This window comes from Salmo trutta, chromosome 21 (assembly GCF_901001165.1).
Source record: "Salmo trutta chromosome 21, fSalTru1.1, whole genome shotgun sequence".
Lineage (NCBI taxonomy): Eukaryota > Metazoa > Chordata > Actinopteri > Salmoniformes > Salmonidae > Salmo > Salmo trutta.
Genome location: NC_042977.1, coordinates 40,375,734 through 40,390,191, shown reverse-complemented (window position 1 = coordinate 40,390,191; position 14,458 = coordinate 40,375,734). Strand labels below are relative to the sequence as shown.

The following is a 14,458-nucleotide window of genomic DNA, read 5'->3' as shown; positions in this document are numbered from 1 at the left end:
CATGGATAAGCCTTCATTTCTCAGAACAAGAATAGACTGATGAGTTTCAGAAGAAAGTGCTTTGTTTCTGGCCATTTTGAGCCTGTAATCGAACCTACAAATGCTGACGCTCCAGATACTCAACTAGTCTAAAGAAGGCCTGTTGTATTGCTTCTTTAATCTGGACAACAGTTTTCAGCTGTGCTAACATAATTGCAAAATGGTTTTCTAATGATCAATCAGCCTCTTAAAATGATAAACTTGGATTAGCTAACACAACGTGCCATTGGAACACAGGTGTGATGGTTGCTGATAATGGGCCTCTGTACGCCTATGAAGATATTCCATTTAAAAAATCTGCCGTTTCAAACTACAATAGTCATTTACAACATTAACAATGTCTATACTGTATTTCTGATCAATTTGCATGTTATTTTAATGGACAAAAAAAATTGCTTTTCTTTCAAAAACAAGGACATTTCTAAGAGACTCCAAACTTTTGAACGGTATGTTTATATAAACATTACTACATCTGATGTTCATGATATAGCCCTACTTTTAGATGATTATAAAAATAGACTGTTCGACAAGCCAATAGGTTTATTTAGAACAGATCAATCGGAAACCAGCTGTGTGTTTTTAGCTGCATTTCATGGAAGAGCAGTCACAGCCACAGGCCAGTTGTCATTGGTATTCAATCCATGCACTTAATTACAGTGTTACGGACTATTAGCCTGTTAATATGAACCCATAATGAAAATACAAACAGAAGCAGGAAAACTCCAAATGTAATACATTTCAACTCTATATCTGACATGGTACAGGTGTCTTCTTTTTTAAGCCCATAACTATGTGTGTGAGGTGTAGACTTTTTTTCAAAGTAGATTTGTTTAAGACCCCCAAGAATCTGCCCTGATATAGTAAAAGGTTGTCAAGTAAATGGTCACAATTTCCCACTGCAGTGTCTCAGATGTCATTAACGAGCATTTAAAGGGACAAATAGGTTTTTAATCCACAGGATGGATTAATTTAGTTTACAGACATCTTCACAAAATAAATATTTTCAGAAGTATTGATAAAGTCTACTCCAAGTTTGTAGTAATTTACAAAAGAAACAAAATAATTCACAGACAATACCTATTACAATTGTTCGGAACAATCAAGATGTGTTGTATTGTGTGGGGAAAGAAGGTATCTCACCTTCTGAATCACACCAGCTATAAACCACTCACCTGTGACCACAAGGGGCACTATGTCTCGCTCGTAGTCATCTACAACCACAATCTGGCAGTGGTAGGTGCCTGTGTCGTTGCTACGGAGGCCTGAGATCTCCATGGTAGCATTTAGGTTGTTAGCAGCATATCCAAGCAACCTGACCTGGCCAGCGAAAGCCTTATTCACCTTCACCATATCACCTTTGGAAAATAATAAAAAATAAAACAATTTCTATGAAAGTGTATAGACCTTTTCAACTGTGAAAATAATAACCCTTTAATCATTTTGTCATAACAAATGAAGCGTATGACAAACAGCCAAATATGGCATGTTTAAGTCCATGTTGATTGAAACTAATATCATTGAATCACTAGCTTTAATCTAAAAGAAGCAGGACCATCCTTAATAAAGCCTTTTCCCACAGTCAAATGACCTAGTGGCCTCATGGATGGAATGTTATTCATATTTGTAATAAGTTCATAATTAATAAACATTCATTTTTTTAAAGATTTCAGTATTATATGATGTATATAAAGTGTAACATTAGGATGAAAACTCAAAATGTAATACATTTCAACTTTATATATGACATGGTCCAGGTGTCTTCTTTCATTTCTAATCCCATAACCATGTGTGTGAGGTGTATACTCTTGTTTCAAAGCAGATTTGTTTAAGACTACCAAAAAACGCTCTGTGTGACCCTGATTTAACCCACTGGAGTAAAAGGTTAAAGGAAGTGGATAAAACCGCTCAACACCGAACCCCATGGAGGAAGTTAGTGAATGACCTACGCTCCCCAAAGAGAAAAAGGGTTTAATTCAAGTCAGATGATTTACCCTTCGCTGAGAGAACAGTCTGCTCCTGTGGACCCCCCTCTCCACCCTGCGGTATCCAGGTTCGCGTCCACTGGATGTGGGGAGGCTGGCTGGAAGGGCTGAGCTCACTGAGCTGGTGGGTGAAGACACAGGGGAGGTGGGCGATGCCAGCCAGGGGCTCTCGTATGGTAGGGTGGGTGACTCTACGCATGTTTACTATGGAGGATGCCTCGCTCATACCTACAGAAAGGAGATACAGGAAGAATGACAGGGTCATGAGTTGAAGGAAGAAGGGAAAAAGAGAAAGAAGGAGAGGAAGAAATAGATTTTACTCTTATGGGTACATCTAATATGGCTGCCGGTCCACCCACCACAGAACATTTCTCTTGAATGGTATTTCCCCTTCTAGTAATTCTATTTCTATGGAAGGTCCTCAGCTTTCTGTCAGTACAGGAGGAAGGGTTAGTGTGACACGGACATGTTCTGTCAGTACAGGAGGAAGGGTTAGTGTGACACGGACATGTTCTGTCAGTACAGGAGGAAGGGTTAGTGTGACACGGACATGTTCTGTCAGTACAGGAGGAAGGGTTAGTGTGACACGGACATGTTCTGTCAGTCTGGTCTATTGAGAGAGCAGAAGACGAATGAGAGGACCTGAGATTCCAGGGAGGCATCAGTTAGTTAACCAGACTGAGATTCATTAGCAGCATAACACCACTCAGGTTTCAGAAACCAAGAAAAACTCCAGTCCCATTCTAGCAGAGGTGACAACACCACCGTGTAGAGTCACACAGACATTTGCAGACATGCACGGCACGCACGCACGCACGCACGCACACACACACACACACACACACACACACACACACACACACACACACACACACACACACACACACACACACACACACATACATACATACATACATACATACATACATACATACATACATACATACATACACATGCACGCACACACACACACACACATTTGACAATTGGCTGGCTAGACAGATAATTAATTCAAATTTCAGTATGTTAATTTCATCACACTCATATCTGCACTCAAACCTGCTCTCCAGTCACTCTCTCTCTCTTTCTCTAGCCCACTCCCTCTTTTTGTCTCGCCATCTCTCTGTTCCTACCCCCTGCTTTCTTTCTCTCCTCTATCTGCCCCTACAGTCACCTATCTCTACCCCTCTCTGTCCTTTCCTCTCTTTTTGATCGGATGTAAAAGGGTCGTGGACGGTGTTGTCGCGCAAAGCGTCAGGGTTCATCGCTCTGCACATAGGTATCAGTAATTCACTCAGTCCAGTTGCCGTGAGATACAGCCTCAGGGTAACCATGGAAACATGAATACCGGTAAAGACTACCTACCAACCCCTCCCCCATCCCCTCCACCCCACTCATCTTTCTGATGTCCCCCTTAAATCATCACCATCTGGTAGATATACAGTTCCTACCATCTAACAAAAACTATTACATTTTAAGGGGATTTTTTTATTCTGAAATGATTTCTCTGAAGGTCCCCCTTACTCACTCTACTGGCCATGTTTTGGAGAACATAGTACTTACTACTGTACCTAAACCATTTTAATTTGACATTTAAAAACATGATACCTTAACATGGGTGTTTGCCATCAGTCTCAACACAAGACATCTACAAATACCATGGTAGTTATCCAGTATGGCTGTGACTTAAATCTGCTCATCTGTAACACTAAGATAAACACGCAGCATATCGACCACAACAGTCAAGTCTCAAGATCCTTAGGTCAACTAAACTCCAATTTTTGGGGGGATTTTTCTTCAGATTTTTGCACATCCTTTTGTGTTCCCTTTCAATTTCACCTCCTTTCTTAAACACATTCATTTTGTAGATATTTAAAACAAACGTGGGCCTAAAGGGGAAAACGCTGTATGAAAAAACAAAGGTTTATTTTGCCCGGTGTTGCAATAATGTGCTTAAGCCGCATGGTTGGGAGGGATGGTGGGTGGAATCCCCGGAAGATATCTCCCATCTCCATTTAGATTGGAATGTTTTCACAAGCGGAACCCCCCTAGAGAGAATCCCCATGTCTGTGTTCTAAAAGCATGATGCCGCTTCAACCCAAACCAGACGTAATCACAACCACTGTTTGGTATGGAGAGGGGGGGACAGAGAGAGAGAGAAGGAGAGTGAAGGAGGGAGAGAGAAGGAGAGAACAGACTGACAAATACAGAGATATGTATTTTAGTTTTTCCTAGCCGCTGTGCTTCTACAGCTGCATTGCATGCTGTTTGGGGTTTTAGGCTGGCTTTCTGTTTAAGCACTTTGTGACATTTGCTGAAGTGTAAAAGGGGCTTTATAAATACTGTGAAAAATACTGTGAAAAATACTGTGAAAAAAACACGAGAAGTATGGAAATGACAGCAAAAACAAAAGAAAAGAGGGGGAAAAGAGGGAGAGATCTTCAAAGGGAAACGAGGATGGAGATGACATGGATGACTCTTACTGTCGTTAACAGAGGGCGGTTTACGGTATTCTTGTCTGAGGGGCAAACTATGTATAGCGATATAAATTGCTAGTCTTACTAAGTGTCCTTCAAGGCTGTTCTCTCATTTTCCTCATTCTTGTCCCTGCCTATTACTCACTGTTGATAAGCTTCATGGAGTGTAGCACTGACATACAGGAGCCCTGCCGGTGCTCTGAGAGAGAAGCACATTATCCAGTCATGTCTGTTCTGCTACACACAGCTGTCTTCAGGTTTGATGGGCTAGTCCAATGAGATGGTCCCTCTGTTTCAAGTCAGTTTAATGCCTACAAGATAGATTTGATGGATGCACACAGACAGGTAGACACCCACACCCACACACACACACACACACTCACACACACACACACAATCATCATACAGCAAAGCCCAGCAGATTCTCAGGCCTCGGGGCATTCTCTCCCAGCACCTGCAGCCATCAATCTATAGGCTGGGATATCCATGGCAACAGCAGCTGGAGGATAGCTGGCCAGATAGGTAGTGGTGTGTGGTGTGTATGTGTGGTGTATGGTGTGTGGTGTGTGGTGTGTGTGTGTGGTGTGTGTGATCTGTATGTCTGTCAGTGGAGGCTGCTGAGGGGAGGACGGTTCAAAATAATGGCTGGAACGGAGCAAATGGAATGGTATCAAACACATGGAAACCATGTTGTTTGATGTATTTGATACCATTCCTGCTATTCCGCTCCAGTCATTACCACGAGCCCGTTCTACCAATTAAGGTGCCACCAGCCTCCTGTAGTGTGTGTGTGTGTGTGTGTACATGCGCGCGCACACACACACACACACCCACACACACACACACACACACACACACACACACACACACACACACACACACACACACACACACACACATATATATATATATATATATATATATATATATATACACAATAGCAGTCAAACGTTTGGACACACATACTCATTAAAGGGTCTTTCTTTATTTTTTTCTATTTTATAGAATAATGGTGAAGACATCAAAACTATGAAATAACACAAATGGAATCATGTAGTAACCAAAAAAGTGTGTAGTAACAAATCATGTAGTAACAAATCAAACATATTTTCTATGCCAAGCCACTCTTTGCCTTGATGACAGCTTTGCACACTCTTGGCATTCTCTCAACCAGCTTCATGAGGTAGTCACCTGGAATGCATTTCAATTAACAGGTGTGCTTTGTTAAAAGTTAATTTGTGGAATTTCTTTCCTTCTTAATGCGTTTGAGCCAATCAGTTGTGTTGTGACCAGGTAGAGGTAGTATACAGAAGTTAGCACTATTTGGTAAAACACTAAGTCCATATTAAGGCAAGAACAGATCAAATAAGCAGAGAAACAACAATCCATCATTACTTTAAGACATGAAGGTCAGTAAATTCGGGAAATGTCAAGAACTTTGAAAGTCTCTTCAAGTACAGACGCAAAAACCATCAAGCGCTATGATGAAACTGGCTCCCGTGAGGATCGTCACAGGAAAGGAAGACCCAGAGTTACCTCTGCTGCAGAGGATACGTTCATTAGAGTTACCAGCCTCAGAAATTGCAGCCCAAATAAATGCTTCACAGAGTAGCAGACATCTCAACATCAACAGTTGTGATAGAAAAATTACGTATTTGCCTGATCTATTTGATATTAATGGTTAACAATTAATATTTAACTAATAGTAAGACATTTATGTCCTACTAGTGTTTGTTTTAGTTCCCTGCAGTTAATCTGGGCGTACGGTCACCAGAGATTGCTTGAGCTGACAAATGAGTTAAAGACTGCATTACATAGACAAGATGTGGTGGGTGTAACTGAGATAGAGAGAGCCTGGAAGAGTTTATAACAATCCCTCATTGTCTCAAAATCATCCTTGCATATGGGAAACTAAGCCAGGGTGGGGTTAAGACAACACCCCCCAGTGCAGATAACAACAGGATGAACCCAGAGTGCCTTATGATGCCCCAATCTGCATGGGAGGGGTGGAACCAACCATGACTAAGCATTCTTAGTGTAGCTATATAAAGAACTCTGCATTTGGGTAAAGGTTAGTGTCACGTCCTGGCCAGTATATAAGGTTAATTGTTTTGTAGTTTGGTCAGGGCGTGACAGAGGGTATTTGTTTTATGTGGTTCGGGGTGGTGTGTTTGTGTAAAGGGTGTTTGATTTAGTATGTCCGGGTTTTGGTTTATGTCTAGGTAGTTCTATGTGGAGTCTAGTATGTCTGTTTCTATGTCTGGTGAATTGGTGTTGGGACTCTCAGTTGAAGGCAGGTGTTTTCTATCTGCCTTTGATTGAGAGTCTCATAAATGAGGGTGTGTTTGTGTTTGTGTTGGTGGGTGATTGTTCTGTGTTCAGCCCTAGGCTTTGCCAGACTGTTTTGTTGTTCGTTGGTTAGTTCTAGTAGCTTTGTTATTTTGTATTCAGTTGTTTTTTGTAAGTTAATAAATCTAAATATGAGCATACACGTACCTGCTGCATTTTGGTCCTCATTCCCCGACGACAACCGTGACAGAATCACCCACCACCAAAGGACCAAGCAGCAGGAGAACAGCATGGATGGATGGACGTGGGCAGATTTAAGGATGTTCGTGTCCAGGGCTATGGAAGAGTTAAGGGAACCCGAGAGGCAGCCCCAAGAAATTTTTGGGGGGGGGCACAAGGGCTGTGAAGAGGGGCAAGGATGGAGCCCCAGGCCAGCTCCCCGCACTAGCCCTGAGGTACGTGTCTCCAATCTGGTACGCCCAGTACCAGCACCCCGCACCAAGCCCAAGGTGCGTGTCCCCAGCCTCGCCAGTCAACAGTCGTCGGAGCTGCCCGCCAGTCAACAGTCGTCGGAGCTGCCCGCCAGTCAACAGTCGTCGGAGCTGCCCGCCAGTCAACAGTCGTCGGAGCTGCCCGCCAGTCAACAGTCGTCGGAGCTGCCCGCCAGTCAACAGTCGTCGGAGCTGCCGCCAGTCAACAGTCGTCGGAGCTGCCCGCCAGTCAACAGTCGTCGGAGCTGCCCGCCAGTCAACAGTCGTCGGAGCTGCCCGCCAGTCAACAGTCGTCGGAGCTGCCCGCCAGTCAACAGTCGTCGGAGCTGCCCGCCAGTCAACAGTCGTCGGAGCTGCCCGCCAGTCAACAGTCGTCGGAGTGCCCGCCAGTCAACAGTCGTCGGAGCTGCCCGTCAGTCAACAGTCGTCGGAGCTGCCCGTCAGTCAACAGTCGTCGGAGCTTGCCCGTCAGTCAACAGTCGTCGGAGCTGCCCGTCAGTCAACAGTCGTCGGAGCTGCCCGTCAGTCAACAGTCGTCGGAGCTGCCCGTCAGTCAACAGTCGTCGGAGCTGCCCGTCAGTCAACAGTCGCCGGAGTGGTCAGACTGCGCTGAACTGCCGGAGTGGCCAGACTGCCTGAACTGCCGGAGTGGCCAGACTGCCCTGAACTGCCGGAGTGGCCAGACTGCCCTGAACTGCCGGAGTGGCCAGACTGCCCTGAACTGCCGGAGTGGCCAGACTGCCCTGAACTGCCGGAGTGGCCAGACTGCCCTGAACTGCCGGAGTGGCCAGACTGCCCTGAACTGCCGGAGTGGCCAGACTGCCCTGAACTGCCGGAGTGGCCAGACTGCCCTGAACTGCCGGAGTGGCCAGACTGCCCTGAACTGCCGGAGTGGCCAGACTGCCCTGAACTGCCGGAGTGGCCAGACTGCCCTGAACTGCCGGAGTGGCCAGACTGCCCTGAACTGCCGGAGTGGCCAGACTGCCCTGAACTGCCGGAGTGGCCAGACTGCCCTGAACTGCCGGAGTGGCCAGACTGCCCTGAACTGCCGGAGTGGCCAGACTGCCCTGAACTGCCGGAGTGGCCAGACTGCCCTGAACTGCCGGAGTGGCCAGACTGCCCTGAACTGCCGGAGTGGCCAGACTGCCCTGAACTGCCGGAGTGGCCAGACTGCCCTGAACTGCCGGAGTGGCCAGACTGCCCTGAACTGCCGGAGCTGACAGACTGCCCTGACCTGCCGGAGCTGACAGACTGCCCTGACCTGCCGGAGCTGACAGACTGCCCTGACCTGCCGGAGCTGACAGACTGCCCTGACCTGCCGGAGCTGACAGACTGCCCTGACCTGCCGGAGCTGACAGACTGCCCTGACCTGCCGGAGCTGACAGACTGCCCTGACCTGCCGGAGCTGACAGACTGCCCTGACCTGCCGGAGCTGACAGACTGCCCTGACCTGCCGGAGCTGACAGACTGCCCTGACCTGCCGGAGCTGACAGACTGCCCTTGACCTGCCGGAGCTGACAGACTGCCCTGACCTGCCGGAGCTGACAGACTGCCCTGACCTGCCGGAGCTGACAGACTGCCCTGACCTGCCGGAGCTGACAGACTGCCCTGACCGGCCGGAGCTGACAGACTGCCCTGACCTGGACTGACCCCTGACCGCCCAGAGCTGATAGACTGCCCAGACTGCCCCGAACCTCCAGACTACCCAGACTGCCTGGAACGGCCAGAACCTGAGCCGCCTCCAAGATAGGTGGGTTGGGGAGGGGGGGGTGTAGCACAGTGCCGTCGTTGACGGCAGCCACCCTCCCTTCCCTCCCTTTAGTAAGGGGGAATTTTCTTTTGGGTATTGTTTGGGGGTAATTTTTTTTGTGTTAAGGTGCTTCTGGGGTAGCACCTTTAAGGGGGGGGTACTGTCACGTCCTGGCCAGTATATAAGGTTAATTGTTTTGTAGTTTGGTCAGGGCGTGACAGAGGGTATTTGTTTTATGTGGTTCGGGGTGGTGTGTTTGTGTAAAGGGTGTTTGATTTAGTATGTCCGGGTTTTGGTTTATGTCTAGGTAGTTCTATGTGGAGTCTAGTATGTCTGTTTCTATGTCTGGTGAATTGGTGTTGGGACTCTCAGTTGAAGGCAGGTGTTTTCTATCTGCCTTTGATTGAGAGTCTCATAAATGAGGGTGTGTTTGTGTTTGTGTTGGTGGGTGATTGTTCTGTGTTCAGCCCTAGGCTTTGCCAGACTGTTTTGTTGTTCGTTGGTTAGTTCTAGTAGCTTTGTTATTTTGTATTCAGTTGTTTTTTGTAAGTTAATAAATCTAAATATGAGCATACACGTACCTGCTGCATTTTGGTCCTCATTCCCCGACGACAACCGTGACAGTTAGGCTACTTGGCCCAACAGTCAAGACTGTGGGGTTGACTAGTCTCATTATTGCAATAATTAATTGATATTGAATAAAGATGATTGTTTGAAGAAATTACAAAGTCTCTCTCACTTGATTAGAATATTACGACACTGTTCAGAAGAGACTGAGTGAATCAGGCCTTCATGGTCGAATTGCTGCAAAGAAACCACTACTAAAGGACACCAATAAGAAGAAGAGACTTGCTTGGGCCAAGAAACACAAGCAATGGACATTAGACCGGTGGAAATCTATCCTTTCTTCTGATGAGTCCAAATTTGAGATTTTTAATTCCAACCGCCGTGTCTTTGTGAAACACAGAGTAGGTGAACAGATGATCTCCGCATGTGTGGTTCCCACCGTGAAGCATGGAGGGGGTGTGATGGTGTGGGGTTGCTTTGCTGGTGACACTGTCTGTGATTTATTTAGATTTCAAGGCACACTTAACCAGTATGGCTACCACAGCATTCTGCAGCAATGTGCTTAGCAGCACTATCATTTCTTTTCAACAGGACAATGACCCAATACACCTCCAGGCTGTGTAAGGGCTATTTGACCAAGAAGGAGGGTGATCAAGTGCTGTGTCAGATTACCTGGCCTCCACAATCACCTGATCTCAACCCAATTGAGATGGTTTGGGATAAGTTGGACCACAGAGTGAAGGAAAAGCAGCCAACAAGTGCTAGCATATGTGGAACTCCTTCAAGACTGTTGGAAAAGCACTCCAGTTGAAGCTGGTTTAGAGAATGCCAAGAGTGTGTAAAGCTGTCATCAAGGCAAAGAAAGGGTGGCTACTTTGAAGAATCTAAAATCTAAAATATATTTTGATTTGTTTAACACTTTTTTGGTTACCACATGATTCCATATGTATTATTTCATAGTTTTGATGTATTCACTAGTATTCTGCAATGTAGAATATAGTTTTTTGTTTTAACTTGAATGAGTAGGTGTGTCAAACTTTTGACTGGTACTGTATAAACACCATATGACCAAAAGTATGTGGACAGCAGCTCGTCGAACATCAAAATCATGGGCATTAATATGGAGTTGGTCCCCCCTTTGCTGCTATAACAGCCTCCACTCTTCAGGGAATGCTTTCCACTAGATGTTACAACATTGCTGTGGGGACTTGCTTCCATTCAGCCACAAGAGCATTAGTGAGGTCGGACGCTGATGTTAGGGGATTAGGCCTGGCTCGCAGTTGGTGTTCCAATTCATCCCAAAGGTGTTCGAAGGGGTTGAGGTCAGGGCTCTGTGCAGGCCAGTCAAGTTCTTCCACACAGATCTCGATAAACCATTCCTGTATGGACCTCGCTTTGGGCATTGTCATGCTGAAACAGGAAAGGGCCTTCCCCAAAATGTTGCTACAATGTTGGAAACAGAAAATCGTTTAGAATGTCATTGTATGCTGTAGCGTTAAGATTTTTCTTTACTGGAACTAAGGGGCCCCAGACCAGTGTTCCTCCTCCACCAACTTTACAGTTGGCACTATGCATTGGGGTAGGTAGCGTGCTCCTGGCATCCACCAAGCTTAGATTCGTCCGTCGGACTGCCAGATGAAGTGTGATTCATCACTCCAGAGAACGTGTTTCCACTGCTCCAGAGTCCAATGGAGGCGAGCTTTACACCACACCAGCCGACGCTTGGCATTGCGCATGGTGATTTTAGGCTTGTATGTGGCTGCTCTGCCATGGAAACTAATTTCATGAAGCTCCCGACAAACAGTTATTGTGCTCACGCTGCTTCCAGAGGCCGTTTGGAACTCGGTAGCGAGTATTGCAACCGAGGACAGATGATTTTTATGCGCTACGCGCTTCAGCACTCGGCTGTCCCGTTCTGTCATCTTGTGTGGCCTACCACTTGGTGGCTGAGTCGTTGTTTCTTCTAAAGTTTCCGCTTCACAATAACAGCACTTACAGTTGACCGGGGCAGCTCTAGCAGGGCAGAAATTTGACAAACTGACTTGTTGGAAACGTGGTATCCTATGATGGTGACACAAGTCACTGAGCTCTTCAGTAAGGTCATTCTACTGACAATGTTTGTCTATGGAGATCGCATGTCCCACATTCTGACAATTTGTGGGCCCTCTAACATCACATTCACTAACCACAGGCTTAGATAGACTTCCGACACAGAGTTATTCTGTCTTTGTTGTTCCAGCACAGGTTAATTTGATGCAGTGTAATTGAACAGATGGTCGACTAAAGTTCCATCAATAGGTTTGGAACCGTTCCAGTACAGTTCCACAGAGCCTTTCTGCAAACATCCACTGCCTCTTAACTCTCAGTTAGCCACATCACTCACATTATCACAATAGTCTTTTGTTGGATGACAAAGTTTTTCCATATAGTGTTACTATGGATCAGAAACTTGTAAGCTACAGATGTAGGATCTTAATTCTGGGATCTAACTCAAACGTGGGTTATGCATACTCTGGTGGTGGGGTTCAAGTTCTGTTTTTATCTTTTGAAATGTGCCTGTGATTTCCAGCAGTACCTCATGTTGTCCCAGACTGACAGGTTAGTAAATAAGATGGCTCACCAAGCAGCAGCAGAGACAGGACAGCCTGCAGACCAGCTACACACACAGCCACCGCCATCCTTGACCTGCAGAGACAAAGAAAGAGAGAGAGGGAGAGACAGAGACAGAGAGAGTGAGAGAAGGAGAGACAGAGAGAGAGAGAGACAGAGAGAGAGCGAGGGGGAGAGGGAAAGAGAGACAGTGAGAGAGAGACAGAGACAGAGAGAGAGAGAGAGAGAGAGAGAGAGAGAGAGAGAGAGAGAGAGAGAGAGAGAGAGAGAGAAAGATCATTAAGATTCAAAGTGCATGGTTATAGTAGTATCTGTCTGTCAATCTGTCTCTCTCTCTCTTCCACCTCTCCCCAGGTAGAAACATTCTGTAGGTCAATGCATGTGCACGTTCATATGTGTACGTGAGTGTGCACATCTATGTGCACATACACTGTGGGTGTGTTCTGTGTGATATTCATGTCTCCTTTGCTGTATTTGTACCAAAAGCTGCAGAGAGATCCAACTCTTCTTTATTCTATATTCTTTGACTCTATTATGCAGGGGGTCTTTGTAACGCTCCCTATTGAGCTGCTAGATCGCTTTCACTGTGAGTAGACATGGTGACCTTCTCGACCTCTCCGCCATGTTGGAAATCCTGACCCACATGATTAATGAGCCCCTGGCAGGGAGAGAGCCTGGTGGGGAGAGAGCCTGATGGGGAGAGAGCCTGGTGGGGAGAGAGCCTGGTGGGGAGAGAGCCTGGTGGGGTGGGGAGAGAGCCTGGTGGGGTGGGGAGAGAGCCTGGTGGGGTGGGGAGAGAGCCTGGTGGGGTGGGGAGAAAGCCTGGTGGGGTGGGGAGAGAGCCTGGTGGGGTGGGGAGAGAGCCTGGTGGGGTGGGGAGAGAGCCTGGTGGGGTGGGGAGAGAGCCTGGTGGGGTGGGGAGAAAGCCTGGTGGGGTGGGGAGAGAGCCTGGTGGGGAGAGAGCCTGATGGGGAGAGAGCCTGATGGGGAGAGAGCCTGGTGGGGTGGGGAGAGAGCCTGGTGGGGTGGGGAGAGAGCCTGATGGGGAGAGAGCCTGGTGGGGTGGGGAGAGAGCCTGATGGGGAGAGAGCCTGGTGGGGTGGGGAGAGAGCCTGATGGGGAGAGAGCCTGGTGGGGAGAGAGCCTGGTGGGGAGAGAGCCTGATGGGGTGGGGAGAGAGCCTGGTAGGGTGGGGAGAGAGCCTGGTGGGGAGAGAGCCTGGTGGGGAGAGAGCCTGGTGGAGAGAGAGCCTGGTGGAGAGAGAGCCTGGTGGGGAGAGAGCCTGGTGGAGAGAGAGCCTGGTGGGGTGGGGAGAGAGCCTGGTGGAGAGAGAGCCTGGTGGGGTGGGGAGAGAGCCTGGTGGGGTGGGGAGAGAGCCTGGTGGGGAGAGAGCCTGGTGGAGAGAGAGCCTGGTGGGGAGAGAGCCTGGTGGAGAGAGAGCCTGGTGGAGAGAGAGCCTGGTGGGGAGAGAGTCTGATGGGGAGAGAGCCTGGTGGGGAGAGAGCCTGGTGAGGAGCCCAAACCCTCTCAGCTCAGAGTCTATACAGAAGACAACACAGAAATGTCTCAGGGGGATGGAGTATTCACAAATGTAATGTGAGTTTGGTATCTTTGTGGTATCGGAAGATTTTTATAATGCAAAGAGTATTTATGTGCAAATTGACAATAATGTATTATTCCATCAGCCCTGAATTCAATCCATCTGTATCCCATTCCTGACATACAGTATATCACCTACTGTACAATAAAATCAGACTGAATTCAATCCATCTGTATCCCATTCCTGACATACAGTATATCACCTACTGTACAATACAATCAGACTGAATTCAATCCATCTGTATCCCATTCCTGACATACAGTATATCACCTACTGTACAATACAATCAGACTGAATTCAATCCATCTGTATCCCATTCCTGACATACAGTATATCACCTACTGTACAATACAATCAGACTGAATTCAATCCATCTGTATCCCATTCCTGACATACAGTATATCACCTACTGTACAATACAATCAGACTGAATTCAATCCATCTGTATCCCATTCCTGACATACAGTATATCACCTACTGTACAATACAATCAGACTGAATTCAGAGGGTGTAGAGTAGATGTTCATCGGATGAAGACCATCAGTCTGGCATTCAGGGTGTAGAGACAAGTTAGGTAGAGATCAAGTGATTTGTGCTAAGGAGCGGCATCCAGGAGACGTTCAGCCTGTTTAGCATTTACCAGGGTAACGCCA

At 47.0% G+C, this 14,458-nt stretch overlaps 1 protein-coding gene across 1 annotated transcript in view; it reads right to left on the bottom strand.

The window, feature by feature from the left end:
* LOC115157433 (neurocan core protein) overlaps positions 1–12,259 on the bottom strand; it is a 67,178-nt gene extending 54,919 nt beyond the window's left edge. The window contains exons 1-3 of the mRNA XM_029705675.1: positions 12,216–12,259; positions 2,031–2,249; positions 1,212–1,394 (exon numbers count right to left, since the gene is read on the bottom strand). Coding sequence (XP_029561535.1) covers positions 1,212–1,394; positions 2,031–2,247 — 400 coding nt within the window. The 5' untranslated portion in view covers positions 2,248–2,249; positions 12,216–12,259. The remainder of the gene's footprint in view (positions 1–1,211; positions 1,395–2,030; positions 2,250–12,215) is intronic.
* Positions 12,260–14,458: the final 2,199 nt, after the last annotated feature.